Consider the following 27,754-nt stretch of genomic DNA (forward strand, 5'->3'; position numbering starts at 1 on the left):
GATTCAGTCAGTCATTTATTAGTCTGTAGACAGTACAGTATATTTAAATATTTTCTGTAATATTTAAGCACAAGAAATATTTCTAAGCCTACTACACAAATCAGAACAATCTGAGATCGCCATTTGATTCACCATTTTAACATACTGGCCACAATTTTCGTCTAATTTCGCTGGGAACAATCAATTATAACTACTATATATTATAAATGTACTTTATGTATAGATAAATATGTAATAACGTTTCGGACCTGCCTCCAAATGTACCCATTATAAAATTTTAACAGTTACATTATTCGTTTCGTTTCTTTGAATTGTTGTTGTAGTTCATCTAAGTTTACAAATCATGCGGACAAAGTTGCGTTCAAAAGTTGTTTGATAATAAAATTTATGTCGGTATAGCCACAGTAAATCTTTAGCTTATATATTGACTATGGTTTAGCTTTAAATTCTCCTGTTGATATTTAAATGCTTCATTTTAAAACCATACATAAATCAGAAGTCAAGAAAGAAAGATATGATTCACACAAAGAAGCGTGTTTTGATAATAAACAACAAGGAATACCGTTCATCCGCGTTGATGGAAGACCTCGTTGGTATCTGATAATAACTTAATGTTTGACAGATCGTTTGCATGCAAATTTTATTGATGGGGTCATTCACGTTTGACCATAAACGTTAAAAAAAAGATTTGGTACTATTTTTAAAGGTTTGGACCAAGTTCAATCACAGACCTCACCTTAAGCTTTTTAGGGATAATTTAACCAATTAAAATATCACTTGTTTTAAAGGTGGAGAAAAACGTGAACGTGAACACTTGGCCACCTTTTGGTAGTCTTTCGCAATACTAGCTTTGCCGCCACCAAACGATTAAGCGTTCCCTTACGATGGGTGCCGTACCACGAACAGGTCAGCTCGGCACCGTCTAAGATGATAGCGTTGAAAACATACAATAAATTTCAATAAATTATATAAGTCTCGCGAAGCTCCTCGTTTTTTGCAGGACTAAGGAACTTCGCCATGGTGACAAAACTAAAGGCCTTCTCGAAGATGAGTTTAGACAAGTAGATATGCAAATTATCAAAACTGTAATTACGAGTATATTGATGTTACACTCAAAAAACATAGATTTTATAATTTTAATTTAATTGTTTTTACATACGCTTAGAATTTATAAATATAAATTTTAAAATGCATATATCAATAAATTGTATTATAGTTTTAAAGGTTGGTTGGACTTCGATTGCACTTTCGGAGGGCAGAGTTTAAATCCAAGCACTCACCTCTTACTTTTCTAAGTGAGGTGCGTTTTAAGCAATTTTAATTTCACTTGCTTCAGCGGTGAAAGAAAACATCGTAAGGAAACCTGCATACCTGAGAGTTCATGTTCTCAAAGATTCGTGGAAACTACCAATACGCACAGGGCCAGCGTGGTTGACTATGGCATTAGCCCCTTTCTATTGTGGAAGGAGACGTGTGCCCTGTAGTGGGCCGGTAATGAGTTGATATGGTAATGACGATGACGATGTATAGATTTCGGCACCGACTTGATTTGAACCTGTGACAGGCAATCTGGCAATTATTATATTACTTTTAAAATTTATAAAACTTTATACGTGTAAATGTCTTGACCCCGCACCAAAAACCATATATGAGTTATTAAAACAGTTTATTTATATTATGTCTAGACATGGAATGGCCATTTTTTGATTGAATGCTTTCATTCATTAACAGGTATATGAGTTTGTATTCATTGGGCTGATGAATACAAAGGAATGAATGAATGATGAGTACCTACTAACTGTTGCACAGTCCCGTCAGACACTAATATCCGTTTCCTGGGTAGCGGTTAACTTTACGGTATTTAGTATCAAAGCCCTATTAAAGTTCTTTAAGCTTAGAGACCACTTTGTACCCAACTTTGTCTTTATCACCTGATATGAATAGGCTGCATTTGAGTAATTAAGTAATTAAAATATCACTAGCTTCAACGGTGAAGGAAAACATCGCGAGGAAACCTGCATGCCTGAGAGTCCTCCAAAATGTTCTCAAAGGTGTGCGAAATCCACCAATCCGCACAGAGCCAGCGTAGTGCACTACGGCCTTAACCCCTTCTCATTGTGGGAAGAGACCCGTGCCCTGTAGTAGGCCGATGGGTTGATATGATGACGATGATGATGAGGGGTTATCATCTTCATCAGACAACTGATTGATTGGTTGATACAATATGCAATCTTATTGATTGCATTTTGGGGAGGGGGGGTTGTTGAAATCTAACTATTCTAGTGCATCCCGTAATTAAATAAGACAACTGCTGCGTTTCTTGCCAGCTGTCACATATAAATTTCATACTTACATATTGGCATAAAAGTAAAGTCAACATCTCTTAAGGATGCTCCGGTGTCGGAGCGAAACGCGTAGAGTGCATTGCCGAAGATCTGTTTGGTGTGGAGTATGAGGATTGAAGAAATTATGAATAACATCATGCAGATTCTCCTGCTTTTCGCGGAGTATAGCAAAACAAGCTTTATTCTCATAATATATCATGGAATTCCGCGAGGTAACACCTGCTTCTATAGACGTCAAGCCCATAAGAAGTGAAAACTAAATCTATGAACATAAATACACAGCACATATCCCCAGCTCATGGCTGCGTTCGGTGACGATGACGCGAGTTCAATGATTTTTGTTCACCCAAAAAGTGTTCAACGCGTCCAATGAAGTTTACACTTCAATTAAAAAAGTAAAAAAAATCGGGAAATAGACAAAAAAAATACGTAGCAAATTAAATATTAACGTCTTTTCGGAAGTGAATTTAAAATGTTACGCGAGCATTTCTCTGACATAATATCAAAAGGGCAAGCACGTACCCGTATACCGATGTCAACGGAGCCCGTCGATACAGACGTAACATGCGAAAGTTCATGCTCATACCGCCGAACAACGGCAATTAAGGGGGAAAGTGAGTCCTTATTAGGGGCGCGATTACAGCGTTACGTGGCGCGTAGGCCGTAAAGACCGCGACGTACCATTTTAACGATTATTACTTGCCGCAAATCAGAAGTGTATGCGATTTACATACACTAAATAGTAATAACATTATCGTTCACTTTTTATTGGAAACATACTAGGTAAGTATTAGGCACTTTAGTGATAAAGATGAATGAATTAATGACCAGAAGGTACAATTTGGAGGCCTTATTGCTATATAGTGATCTCTCCCAGGCAACCAAAGGTGTAGGTGAAAATGTTATAGATACTTGGTAGGTGGTACAACATATATATAAACATAAAAAAAAAACAAAAAAAAACGTGTGTGTACTTATGTAGGTACACGCGCTAGAAATTATACTTTTTTGGCGTAACAAGATAAAAATCTTATCAAAAGTTTTATCTTTCGCCTTATTCTACGTTTGTAGAAAAAACGGCACTAACAATAGAAAAAAAAGGTATTGTTTGAATTGTTGAAAGTCAACTGTCAACATTTTTTTGGATAAACTAAAATGTTGCTAGCTAACTTCATGGTGTCGGTTTATTGTGACGGTGCGCATCGTAAAAATTTACTCTCACCATTTTTCCCTAACGCGCCAAAAGAATTATAACCTCAATAACATAGTACATAGAAATAGATTACCAGGTGTAGATTAAAGATTTATAATATTTAAACCTAATAGTTACCCAAGTAAGCTTGGTACTAATAACATTATTATAAACCACATCATTATTAGTCCAACCGATTATCGTCCTCTGCTGGACATAGGTATTTTGTACGGTGTTCTATCCACGATCCTTGGGGCTCCCAGAAGCTCCAAATACAATACGTTATTATGAATAACACTCACAGCTCACTCTTGCGTCAGGGCAGTGAAAAGCACCTGAGGAAACGTGATCTGAATTAATCGAAGACCAATGTACGGAGTACATTTTAAGAACGTTCAGTGAAAACAAAACAAAATTGTAGATTGCTCTGCATCTAATAGAACTATATTTAATAAATCAGGTGAGTATTACAAAATATTAAAACTTTGTTTTATTAATATTTCTTAATCGTGCAGGGGAAAAAAGCTAAAAAAAAATATTTAGAACCCAAGCCAGTCATGGAATTTTCGACCATAATATTAACTTTTATTATTATTAAAAATACAGCATCTTACCATTTCAGCACTTAATCCGATGTACACATCGGAAAGACAACGTAGTTGACTAAATAAACCTACAAAATTATAAAAAAAAAACATTTAAAATTTACAAAGTACAATGATTTAATTATTCACATCAGTTTGGATAACGCACGACTGATAAAAATTGCACGAGCATTTTACGAGTTAAAATATTAGTTCTTGTTTCAGAGTTATAAATGTTAGGAATGCGTTTTTAATTATCTAGATTTCCGCTTGCGCTGGCAAATTGTGCCGTGTCAGCGAAATGGAGAGGACGTGCGTCGGTTTAATTGCGCGCCGCGCTTTGTAACTCGCACCAGCTCGCCTGGTAATGAACCTGACCGCTACTTTACTGTTTTACTTTAGAAGCGAAAGTTTTTTTTTAACATAAGGAACGATTTTTTGCATCGGATAACAGCAACTTCGTCTGCGTCAATATCCTACATTAATATATAGATATCCCGTGAGATTAAACCTTCCTTTCTGTCTCTAGTAAGCAAGATAAAGCTAAAAGCTAAAAGCTAAAAAAAGTAAATCTTTTTTGGAACTCTATTTTTTATTTAAATTTTGCATGTGATGTTCTGGCTGTATCTGATTTGTTTCAGTGAAAGAAATGGCAGTAGTTTACTCAAAAACTATTAGGTTTTCGGTTCCACAGCTAAGTCTCAGAGACAGTATATAAAGTACCTCTAGAGCATGTGAAGTATTATTTCGGTTTTCATTTACACGTTGTATAATTTGGCTTGACCCGAGATTCGAATAGGCAGAAAAAGAAGGCAGTAATAATTTATGGAATTACCAAATTATGACTTAGGTCAAATGCAGATGAAAGCAGATCCGGAAGTAGGTACCTAAAATTTCCCTGATTATTTATGACTAGCAAATGTGCCTCAATGAACGGTAACAGTTGATTAAAAAACATCTTGCAGTAGGTTTTTCGATCGCGATAGGGGAGGTCCATTGAACTTCAGACCGTGCGGAAGATATGACAAAGATGTACCTACTGTAGGTTACTGAACTCATAAAGGTGTTGCAAAAACGTAACGTTAACGGGACGAGCCAAAACATTCCTCGACAAACATCCGAAATATATTAAAATCCTCCGTCCTTATAAGGTGTGCCACTTTAAACCTCATAGCTTTTATTAAGTAATTTTCTATAATTATTTTAATTATTATTTAAAAGTACACTAGCTGTTTGCGGTAACTTAGTTCATGCAGATTCGCTTTCTTTATTTCTTGTTTTCAACTGTTTTAAAAATAATGAATTAGTACATTCGGAAAAATATAAGCACTTAATTAAGACGGTGCTGCGACAATCTGCAATCAACTTTTAGTAATAGATCCATTGTTTTATGTTTGAATTTTCTTAAAATATTTCCATTCCGTTATAAAAAAAAAATCAGTTTGGAACGTCGTCTACCTTGCAAGGTTGCCTACCTTTCGGTATTCCATAATATATATTTCGGAGAGTGTGCTCAAGAACTGTTTGATCTAGTTCCCGCCTCACCTTTTTACCATCGAACCGTGAGGCACCGCAATCTGCATCCCTACGTGGTTGATATACCACGTACGAAGCGCTTTGTATCTTCGATTCTGATTCGCAACGCAAGGATCTGAAATGCCCTACCAGCTTCCATTTTCCGCAGTACCTTCAATATGAGTACCTTGAAATCAAGAGGAATCACATCATTTGGAGCACGCTGCGCGCTCATCACTTACCTTCTGGTGTGATTGCAGTCAAGCGCTCGTATATACATAAAAAACCGTGTTAGCCGTCACGGGACGCCTGGCAGATGTGAAACATCGAAATTGTTTACAAATTTGTTCCACAAATAAAATAAAATACAACCAAATGGATAACCACTGCTTTTTGTAAGTCGGTTAATAATTGACTGTTTTATTACGAAATAAATATTCATTTTTATTGTTACATAAGAAATACAAAAATTCAATCATATAGCGTGGCGATTGTATTGCCACGCCAACAATCAGGTTTACCCTCGCCTGTAGATGTATCACATCAAAAAAAAAAATCTGATCTGCCGTATGCCGTGTGGTGACGGCAGATCAGAATATATACCAACTACTAGCACCTACTGCGATCACCAACGACGACAGCGTGGTGGTGGACTATAAAATAATTATCTCCTCAAGCCGAAAATAATTTCACCATTAAATCACTAAGTAACAGGAATCTTATATCTGAAAGAAACAGTGAAATCTCGGGTTCTTAACAAACGATTGAGATAAAAGCTCAGTATTATCTAAGGGACCACCGAGTTCATTTAAATACTGAGAAGTATAGATGTTGTACATGTTTGCCCATAGACAACTTTCACGAAGCAAGAAATAGCATAACAAAACTACGAGTCTTATTGTTTTTTATTTCTCTGGATCTGATTTTGCGGTTGAAAAGTCCAGGCAAGACGTTATATTCAAAATAGCATCAATTTTTTAATGCGTCATGCATATTTACTAAAGCAACTTAGAACTACAGCCAGCTCATGCGCCCAGGGTACCCGACATATTTGACCTCTCATTTGTTTATTTGTAACCGAAATATTTGACCTCTTTTGTGTTTATTTGCTGCAATAACTATTCTTAGTAAAGTGAGAAGAAAGTTAATTTATTAATTTTATAATACCAAAACTATTATAAAATGAATATTCATTTTTCATGTATTTAAGTATATAATTTTTACCCAGTATTTAAATAAATAAATAAATATACTGCGTCAATACACACATCGCCATCTAGCCCCTAGTACTAAGATGACTGTTGAATATTTTTTTACGAATAATATACATAAATACTTATAATATACAGATAAACACCCAGACACTGAAAAACATTCATGTTCATCACACAAACATTTTCCAGTTGTGGGAATCGAACCCGCGGCCTTGGACTCAGAATGCAGGGTCCCTGCCACTGCGCCACTCGGCCGTCAAACAAGCGATTTATTTGATTACTAATTCGTATAAGTAGGCACTAGTTTACCCTTTAAGCACGAAAAGCGCGTTCCTGACATTATCTAGAATGAAAAATATTATAACGAATAATAATATATATAATAAATAGGCTAATAAAAGTTCAATATGAGGTACTATAAATCTTTCTATAACCTCTTAAGTTATCCCTCAATATTATTAGTAGTGTGCGTATTCGGTATAATTTACTTTTTTATAAATTGACAATACTTAAAGATTCATAAAGTTTCAGTTGTTATTCCTACTTTCTTTTAGATTCTAATTTGTATTTTTTTTAATTTCGTTTAAGTACTAAACGTTCCACCATAAATACTAAGTTGATAGTCAAAGTCACTTCAACTTTATTTATTTGTATTGACATTATAAGAGCCGTTACCTTGCCGTAACGTTATATTGTAATACTTACTCTTCGCAATACAATAGATATTCAGATGACCTTTAGAAAATGATCGCAAATCAAACAAAAAGTACCGTTCGATCGCAATGTTATGAATTTGAAAGCCTTTATTAGACGGATGATGAACTGACGAACATTTCCGCCCCTTTTGCATTATGTGCGATCCGATTTAATCATATGTACTCGTATTTATCTGTGAGCCGTGCGGTGACGGCGGATCAGAATCTCGTCTTCCAGTGGATGCCGTACGAGACGACTAAGTGTACGTTCACACAGACAGGCTCGGACAGAACCGGACGGTGCTCTTCTTTTCACACAGACCACCGGCGCGCGTATGGTTGGAACTGGCCGGAGCGACCAAGCTTTGTTTCACATCGGAGCCGGACGGAAGCGCGCGTCATCAGAAATCATACGTCGACTCCTTTTATTTTTTTACAATAACCGCGTAAGGTTTTCTCTCCGGCATTCTCAATAAAAATAAACCTTATTTCAACTATCCAACACTCTATTTTAATCGCTATCAAAATCTGCTCTCCGGTCCGAGCCGATCTTTGTGAACGGACACTAAGGGAATTTTACGGAGAACGGGCAGCAGCGTCCTCTGGTGGTATTACTACCATCTACTGTAATCACCGATCAGTCTGTCCAGCCTGGAGATAATGGGCAAACCCTCTCGTCGGACTCCCGGTTTCTAACCCTCCTACCCTCAAACCCACCAACACATTAGTCCTGCGTGCTGTGCTCCGTAATGAGACATTAATACATTGTAGATGATGATGCTTGTGTATTAAATACATATATTTAAACAGAAAAACATGCACGTTTGATGCATTTGTTTAACTTTGTGTTATGTGTTTTATGCTGCAACGATGGTGTCCAAGAGTCCCTAGAGAATGTCTCCTAAATAATTTTTAACAGTTTGCAGTGAAGATTTTTGCAGCAAAGCCTAAGAATTTTCGAAAATCGATTAATATTATTTGTTAAACTTATTTCCATATAAGAATAATTTGAAGGATAATCCGATAAGCGATATCGTATCGGATTATGTATAAGCAGTCCAAACACCATAGACAAAAGTTAATATAGAAAGTGCGATGTGGATCAATGTACAAACACGTTCGGCTTGGCTTTGTCGCGTACAGTTATGCAAACGGTTCGCCGTCTTTGTCTGTCAGTTGGCACCAGGAAGTGGCTCTTTGTCATGTCGGGAGGTGGGGTGGCCCGTGATAGATGGAGCCGGTGATGCTGAATTGAAGTAATATGATCACTGTATGGTGTATAGAGTTGAGTTTATTGTTGGATAAAACATCCATACTACTTATCTATTCTCATACAATAAATACAAGAGTTAGAATGAATGCTTTTACCGAATATCTTAATGATAGAATGTAGGAATTTTAGGTCGCTGGGTTGTAATCCTGTCGAATGGCGTGCATAGAGGGTATGCATAGGTCGTGCAGATGATACAAAATGAATAAAATCTCCAATACGAGTTATAAATACATAAGGATAGGCTTTTTATAAATCTTACTGTGCCTATCCTCTAAGTTTTTTATAACTCGGACTGGAGATTTTCTCCTTTTAATATCTGCATATCCTGTGCATAACCTCAATGCACGCCTGACCCTGTCCAGCCTTCTTTGAATTCGCTCGTACGTATAGATAATATAATAACACGTAGACTTGCCGAAAACGGACAGTTCAGCTGTACACCACACGAGCGCACTAATGATTTTAATCTATTATATTAATTCCTCCTCCTTAGTCGTTCACTCTGTCAAGATTGAACAACTAAGGAGGAACGTTGCTGATGATGATACATTTTCGCCTCCACTTGTTACGGTCGATACAGCATTTCGGGAACATTAGACAACAGAGGTACTATCATAAAGATTGAATGTCTTTATGATAGGATGTAGGAATTTGACATCCTATCATGAACACAGGTAGGCAGGCATAGTCTGTAACAACACATAGGTAACATTTTATCCCGGAAAAATGTACGGCTCCCGTGTGATAGATTTTTTTTGTGTTTCACAGACCAAGAGATCGACTCGATTTTGCACAGTGGTAGTTCACGGGTCAGAGATAAGGGCACACAAACTAAAGTATCGCGAAACGAAATCGCGAGCGTCAACTAGTAAGATTATAAATACGAGTGTGAAGTGTGTTTGTTTGTATGTGACCTCTGCTAGACTCAACCACTTTACCGATATTTGAATTAGGTACAACATAAGTTGCAACATGTGCGCTACGGAATTATTATGTCTACCATTTACTCATTCTATTGCCATAAGATAAGACGAGCAATTGGGTAAACATAGTTACCTATATCGTGGTTCGCAACTACTATAAACGGGTAAAAAAAACTTTTTATTCCGGGCCAGCCTGCCGCTGTATAAACCACTGCGTTGGCCACCGACTTATATTTCAAAATCATTTCGGTTTTGGGCTGCAAACATGTTTTCTCTAAAATAAGGAAATAGATGGTTTAATCTACGTACAAATAAAGATTTGACGGCAGATTTGCGCAGTTTGCAGCGACCCTGCTTTCTGAGTCCAAGTACGTGGGTTCGATTCCCTCAACTGAAAAATGTTTGTGTGATGAGCATGAATGTTTTTCAGTGTCTGTGTGTTTATATGTATATTCTAAGTATTTATGTATATTATGTATAAAAATATTCAACAGTTATCTTAGTGCCCATAACACGAGCTACGCTTACTTTGGGGCTAGATAGCGATGTGTGCGTTGTCGTGATATATTTATTTATTTATTTATAAATATACTATGGAAGTTGTAAACAATTAAATAATTTACTACGACTCTCAGCGAGTGTAACGACACGCATTAATTTTCATTTTAAGCTGAGGCCTCACTGCGGTAGGCAAATACTAATTAAGTTTTAAGAAGTAAATTTGCAACCATTAGTAGGACTATTGGATATAAGCAGGCGTTACTTTGCAGACATCCATGATATATTACGAAAAATAAGTTTAATTTCCTTATTTGTATAGTGCAATTTATAATTTCTTCAATCCCAACTCCACACCAAATAGATCTTCGGCAATGTATCCTCTACACACATTTCGCTCTGAAACCGGAGCATCCTCAGAAGATGTTGACTTTAGAATGCATTGTTAAGTTATTAATTACACCATACAGATTCTCCTGCTTTTCGCGGAGTTATAGCAAATTAAGCTTAATTTTCATAATTAGTAGGACTAGCAACATGAAACTTTTATGGCGTAGTGGTAAGTATACCTATAAATGGAAGGTCCTGGGCTCGACCCCGGCGAGGGAAATTTAGAAATTCATAAATTCTGCATTTTCCCCGATCTGAGCTGGTGTATATAAAAAAAAAAGATAATGGCTAGTTACCAGCCTACTAATCAAGCCTTCAAGCGATATAGCGTTATGGTACGATGCCGTGAAGAAACCATAGGGGTATAGGTTTAATATAATATCTTTAGAATTACCTCGATAGATTATAATCGAGAGCCACGGTGAAAAAAAAACATTTTCATGTCGGGGTTCTTGTAATTTTTAATTTAGTATCACAGCGGAGATAGCCTCGTGGTTAAAACTTCAGCCTGCATCTTAGGGGGAAACAGTTCGATCCGAGGCCTCAAAGGACTGTTAAGTCATTTGGTTGGTTGACTGGTTGACTACGGCCTAAACCCTTCTCATTCTGACAGGATACCTGTACCCTGTAGTGGGCGGTGGTGACGATGTGGATTCTTTTTATTTTTGTATTGTCATATAGCCCCAGCTTAAGTCATGAATAATTCCGCATTATGCGAGGCGCGTGCGCAACCCGCCACGTGAATGCAGATTAATACTGACTAGCGGACATACTCATACATATCTAATACTTCACAGTCACCGTTAACTCGAAGCGATAACATCCAGGTACAAGCTGCGAGGAAATGACACATGAGCTTTTGTACTTTCCCACTATTGAACACTCATTGACAATTCGGGAATTCATTTCTTCCTAATTTTTTTTTATCTTGTTTGGTTCAAGACTTCGGCTGTGGCTAGTTAGAACCTTGAAGAAAGATGGCTGCTAGGTCATTTACAGCATTCAACATTTGCAACTTCAAGTCTAGTCTATTTGTAGTGACTCTACCTACCACTGGTTCGGAAGGCAGATTCAACTGAGAAAAGCAGTCAAGAAACTCAGCAGATTGCTCTTTATAGTTCAACAATCTTTAGAATTTTTCTGTTTTATGAGGAGGCGATTTAGCGTTCCGGTAAATTTGCGCATTGATACGAATTAGAGGTGTGGGCTTAATTTTAACGTTTCCTTAACAGAGTTTTCCTTAAAAAAGTTTCCCTAACAGGTTAGCCCGCTGCCATCTTAGGCTGCATTTATTCAATCCACTGTAAAGGCTACTTGTAGTGGGTTAAGCAACTTCAGAAGGGACACGCGCTTTTGTCTTCTTAAAGCTTGAAGACAGATTAGTTGTTCTGCTTTTGGTATATTTTTACCACCGTCCACCTCTCTTAAAACCCTGTTTGGGAATGTCTTTGATGGTGGAATAACCGAGATGAAGTTTTTTTATGTAAGTATAAATGATACAAAATATCTCCGGCAATTTATGGTACTTACCCGATGATGATACTTATAGACGGCCGACTGGCGCAGTGGGCAGCGACCCTGCTTTCTGAGTCCAGGGCCGTGGGTTCTATTCCCACAACTGGAAAATGTTTGTGTGATGAACATAAGTGTTTTCCAGTGTCTGGGTGTTTATCTGTATATTATTCATAAAAATATTCATCAGTCATCTTAGTTCCCATAACACAAGCTACGCTTACTTTGGGGCTAGATGGCGATGTGTGTATTGTCGTAGTATATTTATTTATTATGCAAATAAAACTGTTTCTGTGAATAATTTCGTAGTTGGTACACACTTATATGAATATACTCTCAAAATTAAAAATTTCTTTGTTCAGCCATCTGCTATAATCTGGCCCATCCAAGTTATTAACACAAACATTTTGTAATAATAGTTAAAGCTTGCTATCCTGCGGAAAAGTCATGCGTGCACAACTATCTCTATATACTTGGCAATTATTGTGTTCATCCTATGTTTCTAAATACACCTACCTAATCTTTCCTATAATCAATATACACAAAGCCGAAAAACTACTCGCTCACTGAATAATTACATAAGTAAAGAAGTGAAGTGAACTTCGTTTTACTGCTTTTAATCCGGATGGCGGACTGAACGAGGAAATTGGAAATTTTGAGAGAAGAAAACTGCTACTTTTTTTTATTCTACCTCTATTAAACACGTTAGGAAAGTTTGTAATGTATTAAGTAATTTTAAATAATAATTTAAAGGGGGTATGCGCAGGGTATGACGATGATATGAAATGACAATATGAATACTTAAGGGTTTAAGCAAACAGCACAGAAACGAGTTTGCCAAAAGGAGTCATTGTTACTTACGGTACCCTCATAGACTTATATCCAAATAACACAACTTTAAAAAGGCAACAAAGACTGTAACAGGCATGGGCCCAGAAGTTTTTAGTAAGATACCAGGTAATATAAGAGATGCACCAAATAATAATTTATTCAGGAAAAAACTAAAGACTTGGCTTGTCGAGAAGGCTTTCTACAGTTATAATGAATTCTTGGAAAGTAAAATATTGTGAAGATTGACTTTACTTATTTGTTATTATAGAATAATATTATATTGAATTTATGAATTCATATACATTTGCATGATATAATTTATTATTTAATAATTACTATGTGACGTATAATATTAATATTTATGAATAAATGACTATTGACTATTGACTATAAGTACAAGTATTTATAACTCGTACTGGAGATTTTCTTCATTTTATACCATCTGCATACTCTATGCATGCCACCGCGTGCTGCCAATCGATTTTGCGTTCCGGCACGATACCACGTACACCTTTTATATCACTGCCTTACCCCTATCAGGTTAGACCCAAAAATCTTAGACCGCATCATTACTTACTAGTTACTACCAGGAGTACCAGGAGTACTTAATATTGTAGTCAAGGGCTAACTCGTGGTGAAAAAAAAGGTGCTGTGCGGTTTCTTCAAGGTTTGAATTGCACATAATCAAAACACATAATTTCGTAAATTCGTAGTAAACATCAGTATGTAAACGCAATAATATTTTCCGAGAACAATGCGCATGCGCAGGAAAACCGCGATAACACAGTGGCGCGACTCTGCGGGAAACTAGATATAAGGGTTTCTATTTGTAAATCTATCTGCAATCATATGACGTGTAATAAGTATGAAAAATAATTCCTCTTTTATTACGATGTAAATTATAAAAATAATAATCAAAAACAAAGCCAAGTTTAATTTATTTTGTAGGTTTTAACGGTTGAGTAGGTATAAGTAGTCCTAATAAGACAAACCTCCGTGTCTTTAGATCTTCATGAAATCCATATCAAAATAAAATCGGGCTTTTTAGACTATACCTTTTCAATTTTTTTTCCATCAGTGGTAATCTATTTCGCAAATTCATGTATTGGAGCAGTGGGGAGATTCTAAGATCTTGTTGTACTTGATGTACGTGTCTTGGTTGTACGATAGAGAACCTCACCAAAAAATAGGCATTGAATAGAAAACCTCCTTTCTTAAAAACTTTTTGAATTTAGAAAAAAAAATTGTGCATCGCTAATTATTGAAATGCACCAAGAATGATTGCTTAACTTAGTAATACATAATAGCTTTCTCAGTTTCAGAAATCTTTAATAGTTTAACTCTTTACGTAATAGGCCTAGGTAGGTACCTATAGATAAAAGCAAATATTATGTTTAGTGAACTTATCTTTCCTCGTTCCGCGTCACGCATTCGCTTGGAAGCCTGCAATCAATATGAAAGTGCGGGTAGACTGCACTCAAGATACTGCAACCTTAGCATACAACTTTCATGCGTAGTAGTGTGTTCTATAGTCCACAAGGAACCCTAATAAGATCCGCCCGTTTGTGGGTCCGTCCGTAAATGGGAAATTTCTAATCCCCGTGCCAAATTTCGCCAAGAGCTTTTCGGTAAGATAGGGTAGCGGGCTGTAATTAGGGGTATGGCAGTGAACCCATAGGTACTTCTCTAATCGGTTCATACATGCATCGTTCGGAACGCTACTCAAGTGCCACGGTCAATATTGGATAGAAGCAGGCGTTTGTATGCGGATTTCCATTAAAATTATGTAATTAAAATCCAATAAATTGAGAAGTAAGCTTAAAATCGTCACTGTAATCCACAGACAGAGCCTTCCACCAGACAAGAGAAAATGGAGAAACTATAATGGCTATAAAATTGTGGGCCCTGAAGACTACAGTACTCACCACTGCGCCAAAGAGGTCGCCATCGTACGAAATAAAAATCATCAGATGTAAATAATCAACACACGAAGTCGAAACCGGTGGCGTTGAAAAGCTGTAACTACATAAGAGAACATCATGCGATAGTAGAAGTTTAACATAAAAAAAAACAAAAAAAAAATATAAATACCTGTTAAGTCTTAACAATTATTCATTGTAAAGGAGTATAGCAAATTACGCTTAATTTTCATAACAATATTCATCAGTCATCTTAGTACCCATAACACAAGCTACGCTCACTTTGGGGCTAGATGGCGATGTATGTATTGTCGTAGTATATTTATTTATTACATTTATTAAAGCGGCCCAATAAGGTTACAAACAAACGTTATTCGCATTAATAGTCTTTCCATTTCATCGTGTGTAAAAAACAATTTAAATTGTGACCTACCAGATGCGCTCTGGTATGGGCACGACATTCACCTCCGTGTTTTATTGTGTCTGAGGACATTGCTCTACATTCGCAACGTGAGGAACAACCTTGGTCGAGTTGAAACTTTCCGAGAGAGACAGTTTTTTTAAACTACAAGTTAGCCCTTGACTGCAAGTCTAAGATGGTAGCGGGAGAACCAGTTAGGAATATGACAGTTATGTTAAACCCTCAGTTTAAAAACTTATTTAATGCAAACATGAGTTTGAAATCAGACGTTCGTCTAGTGAGCTTACAAATACTGCAAAGTCTCCACATACAAGGCAAAACAGACACCTTTGGAATGAAAGCTCTATTTTTTTTTAAATAGCAATATGATAGATTAAAAGTAACACACTCGTGTGCGATTTTTGTGTTATAAATTTAATTCTTTTAAGACCATGAATAAAGACACTTTATTTAGCTTTAAAACGAAATTAAACTCAGAGATTTGTTTAATATTAATTCTTTTATCCTTTTTTTTGTTTGCTTTAAACTTAATATAATTATTTCTAACCGGACTTACTTCAATGTTGTGTATACCTGTAAGTGATAACTGTTCCCTAGATATTATTAAAAAAACAAATACTTAAATTATATAAGTATAAAATAATATTAAAAATGTTGACAATATATACTATAGAACAAAACTAGCTAAACTAACACAAAAAAGAGCAAAAGAAAAAAAAATGTTACATTTCAACTGTAGTAAAAGTAAAAGGTAGGCGTTACTACCTACCTAGATGTCAATATCATGGGGAAGTTTTATTCTGCTTTTTCCCATAAGGAATATTATTTTCATTGAATAGTTGCTACAGGTGTATATAATTTATGACGTACAATAACCATTTATGTAGAATACTCTATCTTAGCGGAAATGACGATAACGATACGTACATATCTAATTATGTTTACGTAGACCTTTTATTTTCATCAGCATCATCCTCAGTATGTCCTCCTGGTAGTAACAGGTCTCCAGGTCAGCCCGCCAACATGCATTGGAGCAGAATGGTGGGTGTATCCCTCCTATGAGAAAATAAATAAATAATAATAAATAAATGTACTACGACAATACACACATCGCCATCTAGTCCCAAAGTAAGCGTAGCTTGTGTTATGGGTACTAAGTTAACTGATGAATATTTTTATGAATAGTATACATAAATACTTATTATATATAGATAAGCACCCATACACTGAAAAACATTCATGTTCATCATACAAATATTGTCCAGTTGTGGGATTTGAACCCACGGCCTTGGACTCAGAAAGCGGGGTCGCTGCCCACTGCGCCTGCGTATGGCCGTCGAATACTGTTCTGTGAATTTAAAACAAAACTCGCTTTGTATGCTCGATTGATGTCATTGCTGCACTGCACCCTCAAAGTTATAATACAGGAAATAGTATTTTCTTAAAATAATCATAGGTACTTATAAGCAACGGTCTCCTCTCAGAATGAGAAGGGTCTAGTCAGTAGTCCACCACACTGGTTAAGTACGGATTGATAGACTACACACGCCTTTCGCATGTTTTCCTCCACGGTTGAACCAAGTGATATTTTAATTGTTTAAAATTTAAAACGCAAATAACACGGAAACATTAGAGGTCCGCGACAGGGATCGCACTGGTACCAGTTTGTTGAATAGTCTACAAAGCATCGCGACATTTTATCCGTCCATTGCTAGCCGTTGCCGTGCCCGTAGTGTGATCCTTTCTTCCCCGCGCACCACTCGACCGTACCTCAAGTTGCTCTGTCTAGATGACTTCGTCGGACCTCTGTATAACTATCATTACTCTGAGCTACTCGACTGGTTTTTTAAGCTACGTGTGTTTGTTACAGGGAGCGCACCGTGCGTTGTTCGTCGGTGCTGATCGCGGCACTAGGGCTGTCCCTCGTCGCCCTGGGAGTCTACACCGCGGTGCTGGTGCTGACGGAGTACCGCAGCCCGCTTCCCTGCCTCAGCGAGGTCTGCGTCGGCACCGGTGAGAGACAACACTTCACCCACACAACCTGCTGTCTCGCCACTATCCTGTAGACTTAGTACAAAAAATTCGTACACAATCGAGGAGTCTTAATCTATACCGTCCAAGTAAATCTACACAAACAGAGCAGTGTCCTATTATGGGGAAATAGTACAGAGGCACATCATCTTTTTGTACTACAAAAATTGCTTTCGTGTTATATAAAATATTAGCGTACCCAGCCCGCTTCGCTGGGCTAGATTTTGCTTTATTTTATTTAAACAATAAACTTACATCATTAAATTTTTAATTTTAGTCTCATAATATATTAAATCATTTATTTCTCTCCGTATTCATTCTCTTCTCGAGCGGGTGAAGATCATTATCTACACCCATGTACACCCAACAATAGAATATCATCATAGTAAATAAAACCTGTATTAGACAGTTTGACAGTTCAAAAATAGGAGTGCTCCGATCGTCACCAAACTTTACAGGATTACTCGCCAGGTCAATCCGGAGATTCCCTAAAATTCGGAGCCTATACGGAACATACCCACACACTTTCTCTTTTATAGAATATATATAAATAGATTAAAAACACGGAAAGCTGTGCGCCTCTGTTTTAGATCGCTAAAAATATTAACCCTGCCTTGCATATATATACTAGAAAATCCTAAATATTTTAAAAGACACGCATGATACATTGCGGCGCATGCGCAAACTTCGTCCTACCGCCATCTAAATTAAAAACTCACAGCACCGGCCTAAACTCAATGTGCACATCATACAACAACAACATCAACATCATACCAACCCATTACTGGCCCACTACAGGGCACGGGTCACCCACAATGAAAGGGGTTAGGCCGTAGTCCACCACGCTGGCTTTGAGAACATTATGGAGAACTCTCAAGTATGCAGTTTTCCTCACGATGTTTTCCTTAACCGTGGAAGCAACTGATATTTTAATTGCTTTAAACGCACATAACTTGGAAAAGTGCTGGGATTCCCGAAAGTAAAGTCGAAGTTCTACCAATTATTAAATATCATATTCCATATTTACTTTCTGTACCGTTATCATTATTATATATAGTTTTAGTATTATTTATTTTACCGTAAGGAAATGTGTTAGTTTATTTTATTTATTTATTTATAATATGTACTGTTTTTTAATTATTAATATGTATGTATAGTCTTAGAGCTTTGCGCACCGCTATAAGGATTCATATGTAAGTCAATTTCTCACCTCGATTGATACCGATATGTTGTGTTCTTTACGTACTCAGAAAGATGTGAAACCTTGTCTCTTCAAATAAAGTTGATTCCGATTTAATTAAATCTCTACGCTCTCGCAGCTACCTCAGTAGGTTAGTCATACAAATAATCAGGCGCCAATTCCGATGGACGACTTACTAAATCTCACACTCGAGGCTCAGTTAGAATTCGCTCTCCGATAAGATCACTTGTCCTTCAAATGGAGCCAGCCTCCAGATTATTATTGGCATTAAGCCTTTTTGTTTTCAATGTGTTTTCCTCCCCCGTGCCTGAGGGCGACAAGCTGCCGTGCGTTAGCGAATTGTGTGTTGAAACAGGTAAGTGTATTAGCAGATCTGCTATTACGCGTTTTGGCTATTACAATATTTCAGGAATTTTCGTCACCTCTTTATTATATTCTTTTGATTTGATTCAAAATAATAAAAGTGTTGTGGTCACACTAAAAATAATAACGACATATTAAAAAAATTACATTTGTCAAATAAACGAAACCTTAATAGCTCATCAGTACTGGGATGGCTTGAAATCCGAAAAGTCAATTGTTCAAATCCAGTCTCAACACAACAGAAACGTTATTATCGAACAACCTATTAAATTACTTACTTATTTCGCGTTTCAACCGTTTTATTTAAAAAGGTGTATCCTTATTTTGCGAGTAAAAGATTAAATAGATTACGACTGTACCGAACTACAATTACAAGTAATTAGCTAGATAAAATAATAATAGCATTCGAATGTATATTATTCTGCATCACGTTTTAAAAAAATATCATCATAATAATTGTAAGATATTATGATTACTTTGAATCACGTACTTTAACACGAAGCGTCTAATTTAATAGCAGGGTTCAAAGTGAACCGCACGGCGGGCATGATGCTGTGAACCTTCAAACTGAGATCTGTGATAAAACATAATTCCATAAAAACTTGCTCCATAAAGGTCGTGTCACGTAAAAAGAGCGCTGAATTACATCAACAAGAAAATTAGAAACAGAGAAGTGTGATACATTAGGCGGCCTTATAGCTTAGGTACGAGTATAAGGCGCTGGTTTTAGAGATAATATAAAATTAGATTCATGCGAATAAGCGCCTCGCCTACCCTAATTACACAAACGCAGGCGCAGGGTTAGGTTTAGGCTAAACAGCTAGCGCGTAATAAGAAGCACTCTCAGAATCTTTAAATCTATTTCATGCAATAAATTGTATCCCTCCGTTACTCTATACAAAAGACTAGAGTACCTACACAAACAAAATTTAATTTACACAATACAAATTATCTTATTTAACATACAAATAACTTTGGTTTTCATTTCGGCGAGGTGTTGGTGCTAATAACACGTTTGAGTTTTTCACCCTGAGGTGTTTCTGAGTTTGATTTCAAAACTAATGTCTCTGTTATCATCATAAGATAAAATACATTTGCAATAACAAAAGTTGCAATTGTTAAATATTCCTATAAACAAAAAAATAGTTTAAACTTTTTGACTACGACGGTCCACCGCGCTCTTTTTATGTTCTACCTGCTATACTTTGCAACACCTTTTAAGATGTTTCGTTCAAATCACTGTTTAAAACTCGAATATACTAGTAATAATAATTTATTAAGTATTTTAGTTTAGTTTTAGTTATAATTTATTAAGATTTATAATAATCGAAATCTAAAAAAAAAAAGAACTATCTCTTTAAAAGCACCTTTTTTACAAGTAAGTTATTAATTACTTAAAGAAGATAAAAACGCTGAGTTACGTTAGAACGGTTTTTAAATGACTTTAAAAATTAATTATGTTTATGTGTGTATTCAATGTTTTTTTTATTTGTAAGTAAACTAACAAATATGCGCAAAAGCGGCCTTATCGCTTGAAGCGATAATCTCGAGACAACCTTAAGTTGATGAATCATATTAGGTACGGAAAACGTGATATATAGCAACATTCAATTTAAAAACAAATAGATATACCTAATAGGTTGGGGAAAAAGTCTTTTCGCATTATAGTATGAACTTATAATAAAATATCTTTGACTATACAATTTGTAACTGGCTGGTTTTGGTATCATTAAAAGTATAAATTTTACAGAAGATAATTCCAAATTCAAATTAGGAAAATGTGTGATGTTTATATGTTTTTCGTACTGTAAAGATGAGCGAATCGAATGTCTTTATTAGATTCAAGAAACCTATTGAACCGTGTACTCATTTGTGATGCTTTATTACGACGTAATGAAACCGAACCATTTTTGAAGAAGCAGATAACTGGTGATGAGAAGTGGATCATATACGACAAGAACGTCATTCTGTGTGTCTGGTGGGATTGGAAGGGCATTATTCATTATGAGCTGTTACCACCAGGCCATCGATTCTGTACTCTACTGCGAACAATTGATGAGATTAAAGCAAGAAGTTCAGAGAAAGCGGCTGCAATTAATCAACAGAAGGGGTGTGGTTTTTCATCATGATAACGCTAGACCTCACACATCTTTAGCCACTCAGCAAATATTAAGAGAGTTTGGCTGGGAGGTGTTAATGCATCCACCGTATAGTCCTGGCCTTGCACCTTCAGATTTTCACCTGTTTCGGTCTCTTCAGAATTCTTTAGGCAGTGTCGGGTTAACATCACGAGAGGACTGCCAAAACTACTTGTCGCGGTTTTTTGATCAGAAGCCCCAAAATTTATATAGCAATGGGATTATGTCCCTACCTACAAGATGGCAAAAAGTCATCGAACCGAATGGTACCTACATACTCTAGTTAAATGTAAATAAACTATATTAAAAAATGTTTTGAATTTTTTTTTAAATGCGAAGAAACTTTTTTCCCAACCTAATACATAACATACTAATAATACATAATATGTATAAACATATATGTAAAGAACTCTTTTCTCGAGTTATTTCATATAATTAAGATGGTTTTGATACTTTTAATTTTAAGCATCTTTTGTTACATAAAAAGCTGCTCCGATCGCGTTGATTTCTAAATACAGACGAAAATTAAGCTTTCTAGATATGATTCAAGATTTGTAACGGTAAATAATAAAACGGCAAATATCTATAAAAACGGCTATGTTTTTATAGATATTTGCCAAGAGTATTTATAGATGTTTTTATAGTAAGCACTTTGTTTTTTATGTCCTGCTTTATCTATTAAAGATCAAAACAGATTATGGAAACCCAAAATAAGGAAATCTGACCAAGAATTAAAAACTTGTCCCACTCCAACAAAAATTACAATATAATGGAAACATTGCAAGCAAAAGAATTCATCTAATTCAGCATAAGGATTATTACATAAAAAACAGATAGACGTGATGTTTCAAAAGTGCTTCTTTGAAGAATTATGGAATGTTAACTAAGCACATTACATTCCCAATCCTCAATTTTTGTAAGCTAATAAAAAAATGTAAGTAGATACATATATATAACAACCAAATTGTTTATTTATTGTTTATGTATCTTCTTATATTTAGCTACACAAGCTATAAAATCTGTGGTAATATAATTATTATCTTGAATCTGATTAATGTTATGTTACGTACGCACAATCCCGGATAAAGAGTTTAGAGTCACTAGTTAAACGTTATGTATAACTACAAATTAGAGTAGTTAATGTTAAATGTATTTTTTTAGTCCCCCCATTTTTTATTCGGCAAACTGACAACATGTTTGTTTATCCTCTTTTGATGCGATAGTAAATATAATATATCCACTATTATAGCTTGTGAAACAAATAGGTACCAACTCACCCCAAAGTTTGTTAGTAAAACTGATAAGAGCATCGCAATTCAAATCCGAAGAATTAAGTTTCCACAATCTCTTCATTGAAGATTTTGGATCTCAGGCGCACAGGCGCCCTTGGCCCTGTAGAAAAATGTTACCCTACAGTCTTAGGTAACATAAATTGTGCTCTAGAACTACAATTGATTTCCTAAAACTAGATCTGCTGAACTTAAAGTTATTGCAGAAGTAACTTTATATAAGAGTAGGTTGATAGTTTATTTTACATGTACACAAGGCAAGTTCGAAAGGGTAACTACTGGGACACCAACTATAAAAATGAACACCATTATTTCGTTAAATCGGGCATGGGATTTAACGAAATTATGGTAATTTCCATTTTTCATATAAATTCTCCTAAAATATATACAACACTAATTTGTTGATATTATTTTGAATTACATTCACTCGTGTAGGTATATGTGTGCGTATGAGCGTGACCCAATTTGACAGTTCCCACAATCACTTGATTGAAGAATTTGGATCTCGTAGACATTCGCACAGGCGCCTTTGGCCCTCTAGTCTTAAAGCGATTACACACCGTATTTTTATTACGTGTTTGATAATTATTATAAATACTATACTTACCCACCTCGGTATATATGTCCTTTGTATGTATATGTTTATATGACGCTTTGTCAATGCTATGTGCACTTGTCATTGACGTGCATATCAGTCCCATGTGTTCGTGTGTGTGCTATGTTTAAAAAACGTGTAATATGCATGTTGTTAGTGCTCTTAAATAAATAAACATTATTCTCATAATCCACAGTTGTAGATATATCGGATATCCACAACAAAGGATGGTGCGTGGTTCGATAAAATCACCACTTTTAATAACTGTTTTTATACATTTTACTGGCGCATGTTCCCAGTTATAATTTGCATTTAAATGTAATAGATAATTACACATATGTACCTAATAATTTTCGTATTATCCTTGTTGTAAATTCCACGTGTTGCTTCAATCAGGTCAAATATTACTGCGCCATTTCTACTTTACGTTTGCATACATTATGTATAAGGTGACTAAGGGCAGTATAGTTATTGAATTTACTACATAATAAGAAGGTATATTGGATAAAAGCGTTACCCATGGTATACGATTGCTCTTAATCCGTCACAACCAGCCAAAATCCGTATGATTTTTATGCTAATCTGATATCTCGTCACGCATTGATCTTTTAAAATATGTTCTCATTAAAATACGTTTCCTGAGAAGCTATTTATTTAACAAAGCAAAATTGTATAGATATATTAAAGTTAAATTTTACATGTCTTGTTAAAAAAAGAATATTTCTCATGTAATAATAGCAATTTTTAAAGATACAGATAAAATAAATATGTATAAATATACTACGACAATACACACACCGCCATCTAGCCCCAAAGTAAGCGTAGCTTACGTTATGTGTACTAAGATGACTGATGCATATATTTATGAATAATATAAATAAATACTTATAATATACACAGTAAACATAAATACCCAGACACTGGAAAAACCATCCATGTGCGTCACACAAACATTTTCCAGTTGTGGGAATCGAACCCACGTCCTTGGACTCAGAAAGCAGGGTCGCTGCTCACTGCGCCAACCGGCCGTCATTAACAGTTATGTACGTGAGCAAGAAACATAATATCATATCGTTGTCATCGTATCGATTTGAAAGTTTTGATTTTCGGTTATAGCATTTTAGTTCTGTCGTAGATGGATACTAAAAATTCTAGTTCGAACGAAAAAGACTCGAAAACGTATTGTATTACCTAATGGGTAAATGTTTCAAAATGTTTTTGTTCATAGTATTGTTTATACTATGCGATTTTCATTTAACTAATATAAAGCGTCTAAAAAGGGTCATACGTTTGTGCATATCTATGTATTAGTGATTAGACCTAGATAGATGCGCAGAAAGTTTTATACACGCGGGTTCCTAACACGTAGTGGTACGACGTAGGTCACCACGTGGACTCCATGATGCAATGGACAAATTAACTTCGTGATGCTTTGACGCCGCAGCCCCGTGTCTCAAACCAATTACAATTACTAAATATTCTTTTAATTAATGACTCGTTCTAATTACAATTCAAAATAATTCAATTATGTTCAATTTAATATATTTTATAAAAAAATAATAATTTATTTAATTTATAGAAACTTACACGTGCGTATTATAATTACTAAAGTATTCATTAGTATTGTGTGTATTTAATTAAATCTAACTTAATGTTTAAAAAACATTTAAGTACATTCTTTGCGATCATAAACACATATACATACACAAACAACCTACCTATCGATCATGGTAATTTGTTTTTATCAAGGTATTTAAAAGAAATGCAGAAAAAAAATTCAAATAATCTACTCAATCATTAATTAAATACTGTAACATTATATTCCAATGAAGTTTTAAAATAACTTTTATTTTAGCAATAACTTACCTTTCAAGAACATTCCATAATTATTAAAACAATTGTAAAATGCCAACGAAGCATTTAGCATGTACAACTACGGATCACAATCCCGGTGCACACCCCCTTGCCTCGGAGAGCACGTTACTCTGTCGGTCCCGGATATTATCACTTACCTACTTGTGATAGAAGTCTTTAAAGCCCACTTATCTGTGCTCTAAAACCGTACACCCTAAGATGAAAGACGAGGCTTAGGCAGTGGGACGTTAAAAGGCTGCGGATGATGATGATGAAACCTCCATATATGTTTCAATATTTCTATAATTAGTAATAACATTGAATGCACATTGAAGTTGCCCGCGACTTCGTCTGCGTTTGATTTTGTTTTTTGATGTGGCATTCAATTTAGTTGTAGTTCTAAAATAATTTAAAGTATTCAGTATCGCTAAGCCTTAAATGAGGGGTTTACTGCTGTTCGCTGAGGAGTTCTGTCCTCTATCTCCAACCACATTCAACAGATCTACACAAAGTTTGGGCAAAATGAAATACATATTATAACCTCTATAGTACAAAATAATTATTTAAATTGGTTACAATTTGTCGAAGTTATGATGTAAAATCGTCAAACACTTTCATCCCCTCTCCCTAAGGAACCGAGCTTAATGTCGGGATAAAAAGTATCCTATATTACTTCTAACACTTCCATAAATATGTGTACAAAGTTTCATGAAGATCGGTTACGTAGTTTTTGCGTAAAAGCTTAACAAACAAACTTACATTGACATTTATAATATTAGTAGGGAAGTAGGGATAGGGATTGTTATTGCACGGTAGACTAGTAAGTCTCCTCTGAATGATTTAGCCGGAGTTATTATTGATGAGATCAGAATACAGTTGCCACGTCTCCTCTATCCGCGGGTGTCGTACGAGGCGACTCAGGAAATATAGCGGAGAGCGAGCAGCAGCGTTCTTAGTGCTACTAGCATCTACTGCGACCACCAACCCGTCTGCCCAGCGTGGCGATTATCGGCAAAGCCTCCTATTAGGACAGACCTTTAGCCCAGCAGTGGACTGTCACAGGATATTGATGCTAAATAATTGTAATCTTTCTTTTCTATTGTTTTCTTCTGTTTTGTTTGGGTATTGACTATATTTTTATAAATTTAAAATACATATAAAAATTTTCGGAATCGATGGGATTTGAACCTGCTACTCTCGGGCAATCGCGGCCTGAGCTACGGCTCTCCTACCGTCGCTGCCGAAATTTGGATTTTTGCCTTTCACATCAGTCTTATAGCGACCATCTAGTAGGAAACGTTGCAGTTTCGATCGACACCTTCAAAGGTCCATATTACAATGAGATACATTTGAAACGAGAGATGACACATTGCTATCTTTTTTTTTTCATATTTATTAATTGTATATTAATTATTAGTATGTATAATATAATGCTGTGTAGCATTTTATTATATACTATATATATAATTTATGTATGTATTTATTCATATATTTATATGCACAACCTACCTCTCATCTTGAGCAGTGCTTTACGCCATCGGTTGCCTGGAAGAGATCGCTTTGTAGCGATAAGGCCGTCTAATTATGTACATCGTGTCAACTAGTTTTTCTATATTTTTTCCTGTATTTTTATGTGGTGTGAAATAAAAGTGTACCTATTCATTCATTCAATCTTTCTTTCTTGCACCCTACCTATACAACCTCTAAAAAAAGGTTCCTTAAAATACATGACCATTAGAGAAATTAGAATAGAATAGAATAGAATTTGTTTATTTACCAGAACAACACAAACAGACTCACATACGGAGTAACTTAAAAATTTTGTACTTAATTATTAATAGCTTAAGTCTATGATGTGTCGTGCCAATAAAAAGGTTCTGACTCAGCTTAATGTTCCGGATATTAATGTACCCACAACGCTGGAACATTAAATCTGGGCTAAAAGATTACGATTATGAGGGTACAGAGAAAATATTTCATAAGAATATCTAATTTAAATAAAACAAATTACAAATTAAAATTAAAACAACAAAATTTACACACAAACACACACGTACACACATGCATTTTAATTCTTAATTCTTATTATTAATATTATTATTAATGAATTTACTGTACAGCTGCGCGAGTTCTCGCCGCATTGAACAAGAGCGTTGACCCCTGCGATGACTTCTACGAGTTCGCTTGCGGCGGCTGGATCGAGAAGAATCCGGTGCCGGAGTGGGCGACGTCCTGGGACCAGCTCGCGATCCTCCGGGAGCGGCTGGTGTCCGACCTCAGGGAGCTGCTCGAAGACAAGAGCAACGCCAGCATACCCACGAGTGTGTCGAAAGCGAAGGCTTTGTACCGCACTTGTGTTGACGTGGGTAAGTGAAACTATTAATTTCATTCACAAGCTAAAGTATTTTAAAAGAGTAAGTCGACACCAAGTGTATTGCCATGTGATGACAGCAGATTTGTATACCGTTCTCACTACCCCTCCTCTTTCTGCGGTTTTCGTACGAGGCGAATACAGGATTATATTCCTGCAATTCCGCAGAACCACAGAATTAAGAACATACAGAAACCTATGACACGAATATTGAAGCATCAAAAACCACTCCACTTTGGAATGGTGTCTCGAACAAACGGTTAGTTACTTCATACCATTTAGCAGAAGTTCTAAGCGTTCACCATAAATGCGTTCGCGTTCATGGGCGGCGGTGATGACTTAACATAAGGTTACCCACATGTCGTGTAATGACGATAACTTCGTTCGACAACTGAAACCTAAAGCTACAAGGGTTCCAAACGCGCCCTGGTCTTAGAAAAGCCCAAAACAAACTTAGCTGGGATTTTTTTATGTTATCACCTCCTCACAGTCAATTAATATCTAGCTATGAAGTTAGAGCAATAACTCAACTCACTCACAAGCTATTTTATCGTTGAAGTAATCCTTAATATTATAATAGGAATTGTCTATAAGCTTACT

The 27,754-nt window shown here is 35.9% G+C and overlaps 1 protein-coding gene across 1 annotated transcript in view; it reads left to right on the top strand.

Annotated features, from left to right (window-relative positions):
• Positions 1-27,754, top strand: part of LOC120623675 (neprilysin-4-like) — a 77,387-nt gene that overhangs the window by 34,693 nt on the left and 14,940 nt on the right. The window contains exons 3-4 of the mRNA XM_039889845.1: positions 17,183-17,325; positions 26,904-27,149. Of these exons, the coding sequence (XP_039745779.1) occupies positions 17,183-17,325; positions 26,904-27,149 (389 nt within the window). The remainder of the gene's footprint in view (positions 1-17,182; positions 17,326-26,903; positions 27,150-27,754) is intronic.

This window comes from Pararge aegeria, chromosome 5, assembly GCF_905163445.1.
Source record: "Pararge aegeria chromosome 5, ilParAegt1.1, whole genome shotgun sequence".
In the NCBI taxonomy this organism is placed as follows: Eukaryota; Metazoa; Arthropoda; class Insecta; order Lepidoptera; family Nymphalidae; genus Pararge; species Pararge aegeria.